This window comes from Perognathus longimembris, chromosome 11, assembly GCF_023159225.1.
Source record: "Perognathus longimembris pacificus isolate PPM17 chromosome 11, ASM2315922v1, whole genome shotgun sequence".
NCBI lineage: Eukaryota > Metazoa > Chordata > Mammalia > Rodentia > Heteromyidae > Perognathus > Perognathus longimembris.
In genome coordinates, this window is record NC_063171.1 from 52,849,559 (window position 1) to 52,866,232 (window position 16,674).

Below are 16,674 nucleotides of genomic sequence, written 5' to 3' on the forward strand. Positions count from 1 at the left end.
GGTGCAGAAAGAGCCAGACAAACACAGAGAGATACTATAGTGGTCCTTTCAGACAAGTCGCTGGTGGAACAGCATCGGCCGTGAGGGGCTCTGGTGGGGTCCGTGGGGTGTCCCTTGTTGCATCGGAAGCCTGCTGGTATAAAGCTCCCACCACTGTTTATTCTCTCCCCCACCCTTTCTGTCAACAGTTACATTTTACACAATGTTTCTTTGTTTGCTTTGGATTGAGAAACTGCTTTTTTTTTTCATTATTCACAACAGTTGAGATATGGAAACAACCCATATGTCCATCAGCTGATGAATGGATAAGGAAAATGTAGTATATGCACACAATGGAATATTATTGAGTCTTAACAAAAAAAAAAAAAAAAAAGGAAATCCTGCCAATGGTAACAGCATGGATGAACCTAGAGGACATTCTGCTAAGTGGAATGAGCCAGACACGAAAAGATAAACATTGCAGGATGCCACTTGTGTGAAGGTGAAGTAGTTGAACTTGTAGAGGCTGAGAACAGAAAGGTGGCAGCCAGGGACTGGAGAGAAAGACAAATGGAGAAATTGGCTCAGTGGGTAGAAAGGTTTTGTGATGCAAAATAAATAAGCTGTAGAGCTCCGCTGTCTAACTCGGTACCTATGGTCAGCAGAACAGTGCTGCGCCCTTTCAAATAAGAGCTAACTCTCATGTGCATTCTTACCACATTAAAAAAAAAAAAGCACAAAACAATACAGGGAAATTTTTAATCCCTTGATGGTAGAAGTATATCACAGGTGTATGCTAATGCCTGAATTAATCAGAAGATGCCCATAAAAATGTATACACTTGTTTACATAGCAACTATGCTTCTTTAAAGCTTTGTATACTATTTTTGCTGCCAGTATTTGGCCTTGAACTCGGGACTTGGAGCCCTTGCTCAGCTGTTTCACTTATGGCTAGTGCCACACTTCCACTTTCTCTTTAAAACTGTAAAGATGATCAAAACAAAACCCAAAATGAAGCTGGGTGCTGGTGGCTCACATCTGTAATACTAGTTACTCAGGAGGCTGGGATCTGAGGATCACGGTTCAAAGCCAGCCCAGGCAGAAAGTCCCATGAAACTCTTTTCTCCAATTAGCCACCAGAAAATCAGAAGTGGAGCTGTGGTTCAAAGTGGTAGAGTGCTAGCCTTGAGCAAAACGAGCTCAGGGATGGTGCCCAGGCCCTGAGTTCAAGCCCTACAACTGACCAAAAAGAAGAAGGAAGAGAAGGAGAAGAAAGAGGAAGGGAGGGAGGGGGAGGAGGAGGAGGAGGGGGAGGAGGAGGAGGAGGAGGAGGAGGAGGAGGAGGAGGAGGAGGAGGAGAGGAGGAGGAGGAGGAGGAGGAAGAGGAGAAGGAGAAAGAAAAGGAGGAGGAGGAGGAGGAGGAGGAGGAGGAGGAGGAGAAAGAAAAGGAGGAGGAGGAGGAGGAGGAGGAGGAGGAGGAGGAGGAGGAGGAGGAGGAGAAGAGGAGGAGGAGGAGGAGAAATGAAATGTTATTTTTCCCCAGAACAAAACTAGAAGAGCTAGACCAAAATCTAATACAGAAGGGCAGGGCTTGCTAGGACCCTGCACAATGGCCCACCTGCTGCTTTCCTGTCCCTCCCCTTGCCCATTCAAGAAAGATGAGAGGGGATGGGAATATGGCCTAGTGGCAAGAGTGCTTGCCTCCTACACATGAAGCTCTCGGTTCGATTCCCCAGCACCACATATATGGAAAACGGCCAGAAGGGGCGCTGTGGCTCAGGTGGCAGAGTGCTAGCCTTGAGCGGGAAGAAGCCAGGGACAGTGGTCAGGCCCTGAGTCCAAGGCCCAGGACTGGCCAAAAGAAAAAGAAAGAAAGAAAGATGAGAAACTAGTGCAATCGAAGGGAAAGGAGTATGGCAGAGAGAGGAGGTTATGTGGCTTGATGCCAAGGAAATACCGCACTTTAGATCATCTACAGTCATTTTCCAGGTACAGACATGAGTGTAGGTTTACATAGAGAAAATCAGGGCTTTCTGTGACTGAATTGCAAACCCCAACACCATCCCATCCCCAAACAGCCCCTGGGTGTAAACTGCTCGTGAAAAGGAGCTCAGAATCCTCTGCCTCCTGAGAGACATCTGGACATTCAGGGAGGAAATGTCAGCCACTACCCTGCAGGAGATGCCAGCAGAAGCTTGAAGAAAAGCCAGCTTTACACTAAACTGCTCAGCCCACGGAAAACACCTGGGAGCCATTTACCACTAGGACGCACAAGCGAAATATTTCTCTGCTAAATCCAAGTCCACTGTGTAATTAGGTCCCTCTGCAGCCCTATTGTTCTCCATCACTATTGTCATTTCCTTCACAACATGTGCTACAGGTGTTTCTTGTGGTTTGTCGATTGCCTGTCTCCACCTCTAGAGGCAGCTGGTCCACTAAGGTCCAGCACACAGAAAGTCTCAGATGTCTGTCATATTAATCTTTAAAAACATAGACTAGGGGCTGGGGATGTGGCCTAGTGGCAAGAGAGCTTGCCTCGTATACATGAAGCCCTGGGTTCAATTCCCCAGCACCACATATACAGAAAATGGCCAGAAGCGGCGCTGTGGCTCAAGTGGCAGAGTGCTAGCCTTGAGCAAAAAGAAGCCAGGGACAGTGCTCAGGCCCTGAGTCCAAGGCCCAGGACTGGCAAAAAATAAATAAATAAATAAATAAATAAATAAATAAATAAATAAATAAATAAATAGACTAGGAGCAGAAAGGGGTTCATAGCTCAGTAGAAGATTGTGTTTGATCCCTAGCTCTATGATAAACAAATGCATAAAATAGTTTTAGTTGAGAAAAATTAGCAGATGGTAGAGCTATAAAGTTGGGGTGTATGTGGCATAACAAACTCAGAAGAAAGGAATAGAAGGCAGTTGCTCTCCTTTCCTACAAACCAGGTCAACACTGTGACCACAATCAGGATAGGGGCCTGAGTTCTGTTTGTTAGGAAAATGGAGGAGAACAGAAAAGAAAGAGGATGGACTAGATCCTCAACAGGCGAGGACTGTTTATTGAGGAACAGTGAGGGGCGCAGACCTTCCTGCAGGTTTGGAGGTTGTGCGAGGGGGTGAATTTGGGACCAGGCTTATAAGGGGTCTGAGCAAGGAGGCAGAGGTTATTGAACGCGCCACCAGGTCTAGGGAGTTGGTGGCTTTTCCTTGGGTCCTCAATGGATTGTTTACAGCTGGGCTTAGGTGAATTGCCCTGCCTGCACAGCAAAGCAGGTGCGTATATACCTGAGGTTTTTGCCTGGTGTCTGTAGGCACCTGAGACAATAGGGTGGAGGTCAATCCTTCACTGTTCTTTCTGTTTTCTGACTCTTACAGTTCATTGTACTAGTGTGAGTCCCCCCCAAAACATGAGCTCAAGTTTGGACTCTGCCACACACTTAACTTAGGAAAGATACTTCTCTGTGCTTTGATTTCTTTACCTATAAAATAGGAGGGGAAAAAACCCTACCAGCTTCTTAGGCTTATGGTGAGGATCAAATCAACAATTGTATGTAAAGCTCTTGACCCAATTGCCCAGCCTGGAGTACATACCAAATCAATGTGGCTATTATTGTAGTTATTATCTCATCACTACTTAGCGGCTGACATAGGGGAACATCCAGGCCTCCTGATCCAGGATCCGGTGTTCTTTCCAACACGTCATTCTGCATGAACATAGCCTTCCCTCTGAGGCCAGAGTCTACTCAGCAAAGCCAGCGTATGGTTGCCAGCCCTGGGACCCTTTAATAAAACTGTATGGAGCAGAGGCCTACATTGGAAAATGATTAGCAGGTCTGACCCCATGGGAACAGAGAGATGGGAACAGAACAAGGGGTTTTAGGTCCTTTGGGAGAACCAGCTGGCTGCTCCTGTTAGCATTTCACTATGCAAATAACTGAGAACCAAAAATAGAAGTTCTTGAGAGGAGCATAATCCTCGAGGCTTTACAAAACAGCTGCAGGCATGTCCCATCATCAGCCACCAGGGGGTGCTGTTGTCCCAGGTAGCCAGTGGCAGGTGGCCTGAAACAGGTCTGAAGTTGCCAGGAAAATCCTATTTAGCAGTCTCCCTCTCCAGCTTGCCCTACTATGCGCCCTGTGACTGGGGTGGGGACAGATCACCAGCTCCTGAACTCACTGCTCTCCTCTCTAGGGGCCTTTAAGAGCAACACTGGCCCCTACTTTTACAGCCCGCCCTTGTCTTTAAGCCAACCCCAGTGCTGAATGAGTACATAAACTAGGGTGTCATTAATGTATTGTGAAAAGAAGAGAAGAACCAAATGTCAACAAAACTGACATCATCCATCTCGTTAGCTGCAGAATTTTGTGAATACAGCACAATAAACATTTGCTGCATAGTGACTAAACTATGTGTTTAAAAAAATAACAGAAGAAAAGAAAATCTTTTTTCAAAAGAGCTAAAGAAGCCAGGCCCCAGTAACTCACTCCTGTAATCCTTAGCTACTCAGGAGAATGAGATCTAAAGATTACTCTTATCTCCAATTAACCACCAAAAAGGTGGAAGTGGAAGTGTGGCTCAAGTAGTAGAGTGCCAGAATTGAACAAAAAAGCTCAGGGACAGTGCCCAAGCCCCGAGTTCAAATCCCAATTCCAGCACACACACACATAGGCACACAGAGATGGAGGAAGAAGTGAAAGGGAAAGAGGAGGATGAGGAAGAAGAAGAGGAGATAGGAGAGCAAAAGGAAGTAACAATTGTTACAACCCCCCCCCCCCCCAAAGGATCTAAAGATTCTTTGCTTCAGAACTTAGATTTCACTACTGCTCAACAAACTGCATCTTTGTTCCAAAGGTCCTGGGCCGGGGCTCCCTACAACATTGGGTCTTAATGATCTTCACAGATAAGGAAGCTAAATGGACCAGACCCTCATTGGAATCCCTGTTCGAGTACCTTTCAGTTGTCACAAGTATATCTTCTCTGGCAAGTCATTTAGTCTCCCTGAGACACAGCTGGTCCTCCATATAATGTTGGTGCCTCCTTGAAATTTCCCAAAGCCAGCACATGGCCTGTGCCACCACTGTACTGACCATCACCAAAGCAGCTGTGCTAACTGGGTAAGTGGGAAGCTGAAGCTGAGGGCAGGGTCCAGAGAGTGCAAGCATGATCTCCCCAGCTAAGAAGACGCTGTTCAACATTCCTGGAAATGGGGGTGGCAGGGGGGCAGCATAGGAAGAGAAAGGGCCATGAATAGGAAGAGAAAGACAGCAGCCTGGTTGAGCCGACCAGCTCCAAAAGAACTGTGCCTACCGCACACCCATCTGGGGTTGAGCTTCCTGATACTTCTGGGTCCCACTCTGCTTCCAAACCCTTGGATCTCAGCTGCCATCTTTTCCCTTCCCCAGTGGTACTTGAGCCTGGTTTCCTGCCTACAGTCTGCAATCCACTCTGCTTCACCCTTCAGTTACACCCCTCCCCTAACTTACAGATCATGCTCCATGGACTTCCACACCCCCAATCATCCTAGAGGGAGCTGGCAAGTGGTAGTGGCATAAGCAGGACCTAAGGGAATGGAGGGAGAATGGCAAGAACTGGGTGTTGTGCCCTGCTAGAAAGCAGGGTGTGCCCAGAACGGGGGCACTGAAGACCTGCACAGAACCCCAAACCATCATGGGATGTGGACAAGATCAGCACAGGGGCACACCAGGCACCCCCAATATTAGACCCCTGGCTGCAAGAATTCATCTCCTGTTGGCCACTATACAAGTCCTTCTGAGCACTCAGGTAAGACACTGGACAGAGTGAGGCAGTCAGCAGAGACCCTCAGTGACCCCACAGGAACAAGAGACAAGAGTGACAAACCCAGGCTAGCAGGGTTAAATGATTTGGACGAACAAGATAGCTACTTCATCCTAGGGTGTTTTTCCCCGTTTGGGACTCAGGGCAGGTGGTCTCCAGAGAGCAGCGAGGCCAGGAGAGGCAGCTCAGATGTGACCCTGGGCAGCTAAGGCCAGGGAGTGACCAGTGAGGGTGATGTTTGTTTTCTCCCTGCTCAAGGCGTCCCCAAGCCGCCCATGCTGGTTTCCATTTGCTGTGGTGGTTGCCAGGGGAACCACTTCCTATTTTTATCCATTCTCCAGATGATGAGGCTATGGAAATGCTGGGGCAAAGGTTGGTCCAGGAAGGATCCTGGGAGCAGTGCCCACACAGATGCTGCCAGAGACGGCAGGGGAGAAAAGCAAGGGAGGGTGTGTCAAAGGTGGGGCATCCGTGAATGATCTATTCACCTTTCATTCATTCATTCATTCACTCATGGAAGGTTCCTGTTTCCTTCCATTCATGTGGTCACACATTAGAGAGGCTGGGCATTGTGCTAGGTGGTGAGCTTACAGCTGCAAACAGGGTGCTGCGTCCCAGCTCCCTGAGGAGGCGGGCAAAGCAAAACCCAGCGGCAGCAAGCGAGGTCTGTGCCTCCACAGGGGAGGGCTGCATCTTGGGGGCCCTTTTGGGCAGGAAGGGGGTTTGAGAACTTCCTTGATGAGGTGGTTGGTATAGAAGCCTAGAGCGGAGTGGCAGGCAATGTGGGCATGGGCGAAGACATTCCAAACAGAGGGAGCAACGTACACGGACCAAGGAGAGATGCTAAGGATGGTGTCTTCTAGAACAGTCACTTCACCTCTGGAGCAGAGGCCCAATTCTGGGAGAAATGTGAGCACAGCAGGAAAGCATGGGGGTTACCCAAGCTATGGCACCAGACTTGGCTGCGATTAGGCACCAGGCAGCAAGCCTGCAGCCCACGCCACTCCTGGGGAGAGAAGGGGGACAGGTTTTTCCACTGTCCTCTGGGAGAACCCAAAGGGCATCTGGGAAGCCAAAGACTCTGAGGCTGCAGGAGGATGCCGTCCTTCACCAGGAGAGCTGGGCTGGGCCCTCGGGTGTAGGCCTGACCGAGGTGTCCAGGCAAGTTCCCTTGCATCCCTGCTTGCTTTACCCTTGAGCTATGCCACTCCACCCTCCTCACAGTCCCAGAGCTCACCGCGCCTCAGCCTGCAGAAACCCCACAGCCCCCCCGCACCCCCAAGTCATCCTAGAGGGGAGCTGTACTGGTGGAGGGGTAAGCAGGGCCTAGGGGACAGGGAGGGCCCAGCAGGAAGTCTGAGATGACCATCAGCCCAGAATATAGGGTTGACATGGGGCAGAACGGGAAGGAATGGAGCACCTACCAGGAATCAGGAATCTTTTCAGTGCCGGTTGCACTCAAACCTGGCACCAGTCCAGAGGAATGGGTAAGTTTGCTCTCATGGCTCAGTCTGAGTCTAAAACCTGTCTTGGTGCCCAAGGCAATGTGATTACCACATGTACACCTACTACAAGCCAGCAATCAGCCTGAACACTGCAGATTTCAAAATGACAGGGTACAGTCTATTGTGGTGAGCTAATGAAGGAGAAGATCATGTAGTTTCCCCCAAGTGGCTCCATGCCCCTTGCCCCTGAGTAGGACTTTTGGTTCCTGGGCTGCTTGGTTTCAGAGTCTGGATAATAAGAAGAGGAAGAGCTCAGCCACCATGATGCAAGCAGTGTGTCTCAGGGAGAAATAGGGCTCCCAGCCAGCATCATCCGCCAGCAATGTGAGTGAGCAAGCAAGGGGCCTTCACCATTCCAGCTGAGACCCCAGTCATGAGGGACATCCCCGCTGCACCCTCTGACTTACTGGGGCACAGAATCTCTGAGTGTAATGAACGGCTGATGTACACGGCTACTCCTGGAGGCAACTGGTTGCACAGTTAGTGTGACTGGAGTTAGAAATGTGTGACATGCTACACACAGGTCAGATGTTATTACTAACTTGAGTTTGGCATAGCAGGATCATGTTGGTATCTGAGGAAATAAACTTGTGTCTTAACCTGGGTTCTCCTTCAAAGCAGAAAGTAGGATGGGGGCTTGTGTGTAGGTACCTTCACTATGACCTGATCCATGACACATGAAACCAGGCAGGACAATCAGCCAATCCCAGGCCATGTTATCTAGCGGATACCACATGAGCAACTGGGCTTGCTGCAGTTTGGATATAGATTGACCCCTGAAATCCCACATGTTAAAGACTTGGTCTCCAGGGTGGTTCACCTAGCGGAAGGAAATTAGGTCTTTGGGACTGTGCTCTTTAGACCCCAAAGCTGTCTCTCTATCTTTGCTTCCAGGGGTCTTGAAGTAAGCAACTTTGCTCTACCACACACTTCCTACCATGATGCCCCGCTTCACCACAAGCTCAAAGGTAATAGAGTCAATCAGTCAGGGCTGGAGACCTGTGAAACCAGGAACCCAAACAAATCTTTCATCCTCTCAAGTTGATCATGTCAGATATTTTATCATGGTGACAGAAAGCTGGTGAACACAAGGCTCAAGATCACCTAAGCCTCTCTAAGAACAACTCTTGGAATATGAGGAGGATTTGTCATTCCAGGTCCCATTAGCTGAAGATTGCCCCTGAGGAGGCTAACTCCTTGCACCTGTCAGTTTGCGAATACTTCAGAATGGCTTGAACAGTTCTGCTTGGCTGAAGAGGCCAGGAAGAAAGCAGAATCAGGCACCAAGAAACGGACTGGGCTCTCAGGCTGTGAAATGGAGCATAAAAGATGACTGATACAACATGGTATTAAAGACTGCCCCAGGGAAGAATTACATTTGATGTCCTGGACAGAGCCTGCAGGGCCACCCTCTCCCGGGTCAGTTGCTTTCTCCACCAGTGTCGGGCAGCCTGCACGGTCTCTGCAGTAAAGCTGTGTGCTTCCAGGCCTGTGTGAACCTGTGCACTGAAAGCCACCACCCATCAGAGAGGCCTGTGGTGTGCCCTGGGCCCTGCAAGGGCTCTGATCCTCACAGCCTGCAGCCAGAACACCCACTGCCTCACCGGGAATAGGGGCTCTGAGCGTGGACTTCAGGCTTTGACCCCTAGGTAACTAAGCCAGCAGGGTAGGCTTTCTGTGACTGAGCTTTAAGAGCCTCCACAAGAAGTCAAGGCAGAGGGTAGGCTTGTGTTATTCAGACCCTTAGCTTTCCTCCTGGAAGCAGTGGAGGGGTTAAAAAAAAATCCAGAAGGTGAAGGAAGTGAGAAGTGTAGGGTAAGGCTAGTCGGGGCCCTATTTGCTCTGCGTAATTGCCTTCAGGGACCTGGATTGGTGATCAGATCCGCTACTCTGCTCTTTTACAGGCCAATCAGCTGCTTTGATCACCTCCACCAGACATTCAAGAGTTCACTGGCCTTGTTTAAAAGGGTTTTCAAGGATGCTAGGGCCCAGGGCCTTGTTTTCTCCTTTTCTCTATCAAGACAAGGTATCTCCTGGTCATGTACTCAGGGTGAGGTTCTGTGATGCAGCCTAGATCCAGAGCACAAAGAGGAATGGGAACAGTCTGGCATTCTGGAGTGCTGAGGAACATGCCTTTTCTAAGGGCCCAGGTGCCCACCGGGGCTATGGCCCTTCCACTGGGAGGGTGCGTGAACTCAGCTGCTGGTGCTAGTCAATCCTTCAGGCAGTTCAGGGCTGATAGATGGGCTTCCTGGAATGCAGGGCTTTTAGTCCCAATACTAGCAAAGTTCTAGGCCACCTGGGAAATTTGGTTGCCTTTAATGTCAATACTGGGCCCTTAAGACATTCCTGTTTGGAAGGAAGGGGTGACATGGTCCCCAAAGAAATAAATATACTCTTTACCTGGCTGTAACCTTTCTGTACATCACCTTTATGAAAACAATTTCACAAAACCAACCATCCCTATTTGGCAATTATAGCTGGGCAGGTACACAAAGGCTACAGGGAATGACAGAAAAGGGGAAGGTGTTCTGGCAGAGGTGTGCCTAGGTGAGTATTAAAGAGAGACTATAGCTGGACATTGGTGGCTCACACCTGTAATCCTAGCTACTCAGGAGGCTGAGGTCTGAGGATCCTGGTTCAAAGCCAGCCCAGGCAGAAAAGTCCACGAGACTCCAATTAACCACCAGAAAACCAGAAGTGGCTCTGTGGCTCAAAGTGGTAGAGCACTAGCATTGAGTAAAAGAACTCAGGGATAGTGCTCAGCCCCTGAGTTCAAGCCCCATGGCAGACATTTAAAAAAAAAAAAAAGATATGAGACTTGACAGCCAAAGAAACATAAGCAACTGTGGGAGTTGGGGTGCACAGGCAGCGGGCTTTGGGTCTTCAGGGACCTGTGCCAGTCCCAGACCAGCTTGTGCCCCTTCCTCTAGGAACCACACATATGCTGGGCTCTGTAGCCACATCTCTGGCCTATGAGTTTAGCAGCACCAGGCAGTTTGGAACATCCAAAATGAAAACTGTCTCTAGATACTGCCTAGAAGAAAAAAAAATGCCCCCTTCCCCTGCCAAGAGGGCTTTCCTTCTAGAACCTGACCTCAGTCTGGCATAGGGATGTGTTGCTAAACTTGGAATGACTGGGCCAGGCTCTGCCATCCTGGACTCCAGCCTCCTTAGTGCTTCCAGCTGCCCACAGGCTGCAGCCGCTTCCGGGTTCTCACTCGGCTCCTTTCCCATCATCCACCTTCACAGCTAATCCAGTGTCATCCCAGCCACACTGGTTATCTAGCCCCTGCTGCTCTGCTTCTTCAGCCGGGGACAGGAAATACACATCTATCTGCCTTCAAGGGGTGTGACCAGTCCCCAAGGAGTGGCACATATGGACAGATGCTTCCTATGTAACATTAGGAAGTTTGTTTTTGTCTTTTATTATAAAGTAAATAGGGTCATGGCAGAACATCTGGCAAGTACAGAAAAGCATAGAGAAATAAAGATCGCCCCCTATTCCACTGCCCAGCTGGCAATGGTGCCATGCAGGAGGCTTTCCACAGGGGCTACTGGGACCACCCTGGTTGCTGTGTGGGGCTGCCAGCCAGAACACGGGTCCCAGGGAAATGAAAAGCAGTCACTCTTCCCGATTTAATGTAGGCTTTATTCAGATCTGGGTGACGGAGAGGCTTCTAAAAGCCTATCAGGCAGGAGACTTAAGTGTCTGTGCCCCTGCCTCATCCTTTCACAAGTCTCCCATTGCAGATGGACCATCAGAATTCATCCTTTATGTCAAAATGGGGCTGGTCTTCAGGCTTGAAGTCCAGGTTGGGGCTGCCGTCCTCATTGAGAATTCTGCGGGCCGTGTAGCCAACGATGGGGTATTTGGCTTTGTACACATTGGTAAAGACATCATCCAGGGATTCCAGCTCCTTGGCTGAGAGCCCGGTCTGGGGAAGAAAGGCCCAAGAAACAAAGGGTGAAAATGAATGCACATGTTCGGTACTGGCCTTTCTCCATCCCTGCCTTACCCTCTCCACACCCTGAATGCAAGAGAAGAAAAAAATATCCTAACAAGCCAAATTGTGGACAACACACTTCTAAAGCGAGAACCCTGTGTGTGTTGTGTGGGTGACATGGGGAGAGCAATGGTTCCATTTGTTGCCTGCTTGACTGAGGCAGGAATAGAAGACGACAGAGAGCAACCATCCTGGGGTGGGCTGGGGGTACCCACTGCTGTAGTCTGCATCTGTCTCCTCCTGCTTGATTCTTGCCACTCTCTGACTCCTACTGTAGATGTACATATACTTCCTGATATAATTCAGATCTAGAACGTCCTTTTAAAACATTTTTATGCCAGTACTGGGGGCTTGAACTCAGGGCCTACATGCTATCCCTGAGCTTTTGTGCTTAAGACTGGAGCTCTACCACTTGAGCCACAGCACTACTTCTAGCTTTTCGGTAGTTAACTGGAGGTATGAGTCTCACAGACATTCCTGCCTGGAGTGACCTTGAACCTTGATCCTCAGCTCTCAGACTGTAGTTAGGATTACAGGTGTAAGCTACCAGCACCCAGCTGAGAATGTCCCTTTTCTAAAGGCTTGTGTGTTAAAAGTGACTGGAGACCTCTAGCATGGCACTTTGGGGAGTTGGTGGAATGTGTAAGAGGTAGAGCTGAGTGGAAGGTCCTTCGCTCTTGGTCATTAGGGTCATGCACTCAAGGACAACTGTGGGACACTAGACCCCTCTTTTCTTTTGCTTCCTGATCATGATATAAACAGTTTTTCTCTGCCAAATACAGACATCATTGTCACTCCCCCCTCTCCTGCAAAAAACCCCAATGGGGTCAATCCATCATGAAACCTCCAAAATAGTGAGTGAAAATAAACCTTTCTTCTCCATAAGCTAATTATCTCATTATCTTCATTATGTGCTTACTTCTTTTTTCTATAATGTGGTTTAAGCATTTATCTACTGTCAGTGTGATAGAGAGCACAATTGGGTGAATGTTAGCCTTACTGTGGAGATTACTTTTTTTTTTTTTTTTTCCAGTCCTGGGCCTTGGACTCGGGGCCTGAGCACTGTCCCTGGCTTCTTTTTGCTCAAGGCTAGCACTCTGCCACTTGAGCCACAGCACCACTTCTGGCCATTTTCTACATATGTGGTGCTGGGGAATGGAACCCAGGGCTTCATGAATACGAGGCAAGCACTCTTGCCACGAGGCCATATCCCCAGCCTGGAGATTACTTTTTAAGTAATACATTCTTCATAGAAATACAAGCATAGAGGGAGACCTTGTATCTCCCCAGTTTGTCCACTGAGCTCCCAAGAGTGGCCTGGGGGAGTGGCGGGGTAGACCATAAAAGACCAAATTGGAGATTACAGCGTTGGATCACAAGTTCACAGGAGTTTGGACTTGACTCTGAAGGCACTGAGGAGCCATGGAAGGTTTCTGAGTAGGCATGATACAGAAGGATAATCTATTAGACTGGGGAGGGGGGGGGCACATAAGTTAATTAAGAAACTTTGTTATTGCCTAGAAGTTAAAAACCAAGCCAAGAAAGGAAAAGCCAACAGCTGAAGGCATGAGGCATTTTGACCAAAGGTCATGATCTGACTCACGGTATCATGGGTGAGGTCTGCAGGATCCAGGGACATTTTGGCCACCCCTCTGGTGGAGTCCTTGCCAGTCAAGGCATTGTAGGGGGCTCCTCGCCCGTAAAACTCTGCAGTGAGGATGAAGGAAGAGGGTGAGTATGCACAGAATGTGCACATGGGGCCCCCAGGTCCCACTCACTCCTGAGAAGGACTCCAAGCCTGAACACACACACACACACACACACACACACACACACACACACGTAAAGATATTACCCAGGCACCAGCCTGAGGTCCTCTAGCTCAAATATAGAATAAGTCACAGGCAAGCTGAGATATAATTTTATTTTAGAAAATATAGAACAAAAACATTCCCTTTAAAAATTAAATGCAACCAAGAAAAATGTCTGTTCTTAAATACTGATGAAAACCAACATTATTTTCACTCGGCATTTAAAGACTACCCTGCTGGGCTGGGAATGTGGCTTAGCGGTAAAGTGCTTGCCTAGCATGCATGAAGCCCTGGGTTCCATTCCTCAGCACCACTTAAACACAAAAAGCCAGAAGTGGCAATGTGGCTCAAGTGGTAAAGTGCTAGCCTTGAGCAAAAGAAGCTCAGGGACAGTGCCCAGGCCCTGAGTTCAAGACCCAGGAACAGCAAAAAATTAAAAAAAAAAAAAATTAACCCCCCCCCCCCACACAAACTACCTGCTTAAAGCTGAGTGTTAGTGGCTCACGCCTGTAAACCTAGCTACACAGGAGGCTGAGATCTGAGGATCGCTGTTCAAAGCCAGCCCAGGCATGAAAGTCTGTAAGACTCTGACCTCCAATTAACCACCAGAAAACTGAAAGTGGTGCTAGGGCTCAAAGTGATAGAGAGCTAGCCTTGAGCAAAGAGCGCAGGAACAGTGCCCAGGCTCTGAGTTCAAGCCCCATGACTGGAAAGAAACCCTAAAACCTACCTGTATATATCATGTGTGCTTAAATCAGAGAAATTACTTAAGGGAATTAAAATATTCTATAATGCTCTGTGATGCCAGCTCATGGCTAAGGAACACTGTTTCACTGCTCAACTAGAGGAATCATCAGGTTCAAATGTAATTCTAAAGCCATGGGAGGCGTTTGAGTAGAAGCCTCGCATTAATAGAAAAAAAAATCTGTTGAAATAAAACATAGACATAAATGACGTTAATCTGGCTATTTAAAATGGAAGAAAAGGCATCTGTTTAACGTTCCCTCTCTTCCCACTTCCAGGGACCTTCTCTGGCTTCAGAGTTTGGCAGAAATAGTGATTCAAAATGCCAAGCTACTCACCTCTTCCGGAAGTGACATCAAACACCACTCCCTTTACTGCCAAGTAGATGGGCTCATCTTCCTAGAAAGCAGAGGAGAAGCTGTGAAGCGGAGGTGAAGGGCACACTCCCCCACCCTGAGTTAGTAGCATCTTCCCATTGTGGGCTGGGCACAGAGGATGCGAGCCTGCTTCTCCTCAGCTTGCCACACCCACTGATGTAAGCTTAGAAAGTCACGAAAAGTCACACATGAACACAGCAATCCTTTACAGGTATTTATTCATTCGTTCACTCAGTTATTTATTTTGTTTTTAGTGCTGGTCCTGGGACTTAAACGCAGGGCCTGGGCACTGTCCCTGAGCTTTCGTGCTTAAGGCACTTTGTGCTGTAGCACTTTGAGTTACAGCTCCATTTTTGGTTTTCTGGTTAATGGAGATATGGAGTCTCATGGATTTTCCTGCCTGGGCTGACTTTGAACTGTGATCCTCAGATCTCAGCCTCCTGAGAAGCTAGGATTACAGGCATGAGCCACCAGCACCTAGCAATCCCTTACTTTTAAAAGAAGCAGGAGATGAAACGGCTTTATGCAGATAAAAATTCAGAATTACATTAAACAATGATTCAAATCAGTCCAGATTTCCTCATCATCAATGGAGATACATACTATGTAGGCAGGATAAGTGCTCTCTTTTATATGTTGATATTATAGGTAACATTTTTTTTCACCTAACTTTTCCACATATTGGGAGATGGCCATCTCACAAATAGTTACATAGGATCCATCTTATGACTGATACTGTTCATCTGCTGCATAGCTGGTCTTCTATGTTGATTATTTGGGTGCTTCCAGTCTTTGGAACTATAAACGGCAGCATTACATCTCCTAAAAATTGTTTTTTAATTGGATGAAGTAATTCCTGAGGCTTATTTCAATACATGGAATTTCTGGGCCCGAAGTCTATAAACACCTTAATCCCACTGAATGGTTTATCAGTTTGACCTTCAAAAAACATTCAACTCTGTCCAGTGCCAGAAATATCCAAGTGGTGCTGTGTGCCCACACTTGTACCAGCAGTTATGCTTCATTTCTGCTATATTAGTGGATATACCATGTTACTTTAGAAATACCACCACCACCACCACAAACCAGATGATACGGGTTTTACTAACTTCCATCCGGGTGGGGTTAGGCTATAACACCTGGCATGGTTCTGGGACATCTGGGACCAGCATCTCCTGGAAGGGAGGAGCCTGCGTGGTTGTATGGCTTGCAAGGCCTGGTGGCATTGGGAGTTACCGCTCTCTGCCTTCTCCCTGGGCTGCCTTTGGCAATTCTTCCTTTTGGAGAACTTAGGGCCAAATGTTTTCATGATGAGCAACTCCCCCAAGGAAACATGTCACTGCCACATGACCTCTCGGGCCCCAGTTTCTCTGAGGAATATTGGGGTCTGGGGGGAACAGTTTGTGAACAGCCTGGTCAACACAACCCAGGAGGCTGTAAGCAGTTGGCGAGTTTGGATCCAAAAGATGCTTCCTAGAACTTGTGCTGACTTGGCTGACTCTCACTCGTACTCCCCCAACAAGGGTAATTATTTTCAGTTTACAAGCCAGCACTTTGTGGTCTGCGTGTGTGTGTGTGTGTGTGTGTGTGTGTGTGTGTGTGTGTGTGTGTGTGTGTGATCTCTAGTTTCCCCCTCTGTGCACTTCGCCAAGGGCACAGGCGCTAGAAATGTGGGTGTGGGGAGTGGGCTGCAGAGGAGGCCTGGGAGGCGAGGGCAGGAAAAGGAAAGGCGGAGAGCCTGGGTCCTCCCGGGCCGGCCCCACCTCCCACCTCGCCCGGGGACAGGGCTTCCTTCCCCGCCCCCAGCCGGCCATTCCCCGCGGCTCAGCCCAGCTGATGCTGAGTTTTTGTTTCCAGAACTTTTCGGGTCACCAGGAGAAAGAAGCAGGGACGTGGGATGTGCAGGCAAAGCAGGGCGGCGCCCGCTCTTGAGGACGCGCCCGCCCGCCGGGGCACCGGCCGTGGCCTGCGGAGAAGGCCCAGCCCGGACGGCCCCGAGGAGCCGAGGCTCCGCGGGACACGCGGCCCCCGGGCCCGGCTCGCTCGGGCGCTCCCCGGGCTCCCACGTCGCGATCCCCCGCCCGTGGGCCGGATCTCCCCGTCTCAGGCCCCCACTGCGCCCGCCTACCTCCTCCCCGCCGTAGCGAGCCAGCTCCTCCTCGGTGAAGAGCCGCACTGGGGGTCCCCGCTCGGCGGGACGCAGCGCCTGCCCGGCCCCGGTGGCGGCGGGCAGCCCGGGAGCCAGCGCCACGAGCAGGCCCAGCGCTGCCAGCGGCCACAGCGGCCACCCCGGCGCGGGGCCCGCCATGGAGAGCGCGCAGGGCCCGCAGCGCAAGGCCAGGGCGGGCTCCGGGCGCCCGACCCGGCCACCAGGGCCGCCCCGAGGGCGGGGACACCGATCCCCGCCTCCACCCCACCCCAGCGGTGCCTCCCCCCCCCACCTGTGCCCACCGCCTACG

At 49.6% G+C, this 16,674-nt stretch overlaps 1 protein-coding gene and 1 long non-coding RNA gene across 2 annotated transcripts in view; one reads left to right on the top strand and one right to left on the bottom strand.

The window, feature by feature from the left end:
• Window positions 1–2,466, top strand: part of LOC125359449 — a 46,906-nt gene extending 44,440 nt beyond the window's left edge. Inside the window, exon 4 of the long non-coding RNA XR_007212558.1 lies at window positions 2,058–2,466. This is a non-coding gene — a long non-coding RNA (uncharacterized LOC125359449). The remainder of the gene's footprint in view (window positions 1–2,057) is intronic.
• An 8,441-nt stretch (window positions 2,467–10,907) lies between these two features.
• On the bottom strand, window positions 10,908–16,561 carry Nenf (neudesin neurotrophic factor). The gene is made up of 4 exons (XM_048356752.1): window positions 16,344–16,561; window positions 14,177–14,237; window positions 12,887–12,990; window positions 10,908–11,214 (listed from the first exon to the last, which is right to left on the bottom strand). Exons 1-4 carry the CDS (start codon window positions 16,521–16,523, stop codon window positions 11,038–11,040), a joined length of 522 nt encoding a protein of 173 aa, XP_048212709.1. The 5' UTR covers window positions 16,524–16,561; the 3' UTR covers window positions 10,908–11,037.
• Window positions 16,562–16,674: the final 113 nt, after the last annotated feature.

Bases quoted from the DNA above. Each gene is read 5' to 3' on its own strand.
- Nenf (XM_048356752.1), bottom strand. From the start codon at position 16,523: ATGGCGGGCCCCGCGCCGGGGTGGCCGCTGTGGCCGCTGGCAGCGCTG. The intron at 12,991-14,176 runs GTGAGTAGCTTG...TCCTCACTGCAG, and splicing joins TGATGTCACTTCCGGAAGAG to AGTTTTACGGGCGAGGAGCC. The intron at 11,215-12,886 runs GTGAGTCAGATC...TTTCTTCCCCAG, and splicing joins CAGACCTCACCCATGATACC to ACCGGGCTCTCAGCCAAGGA.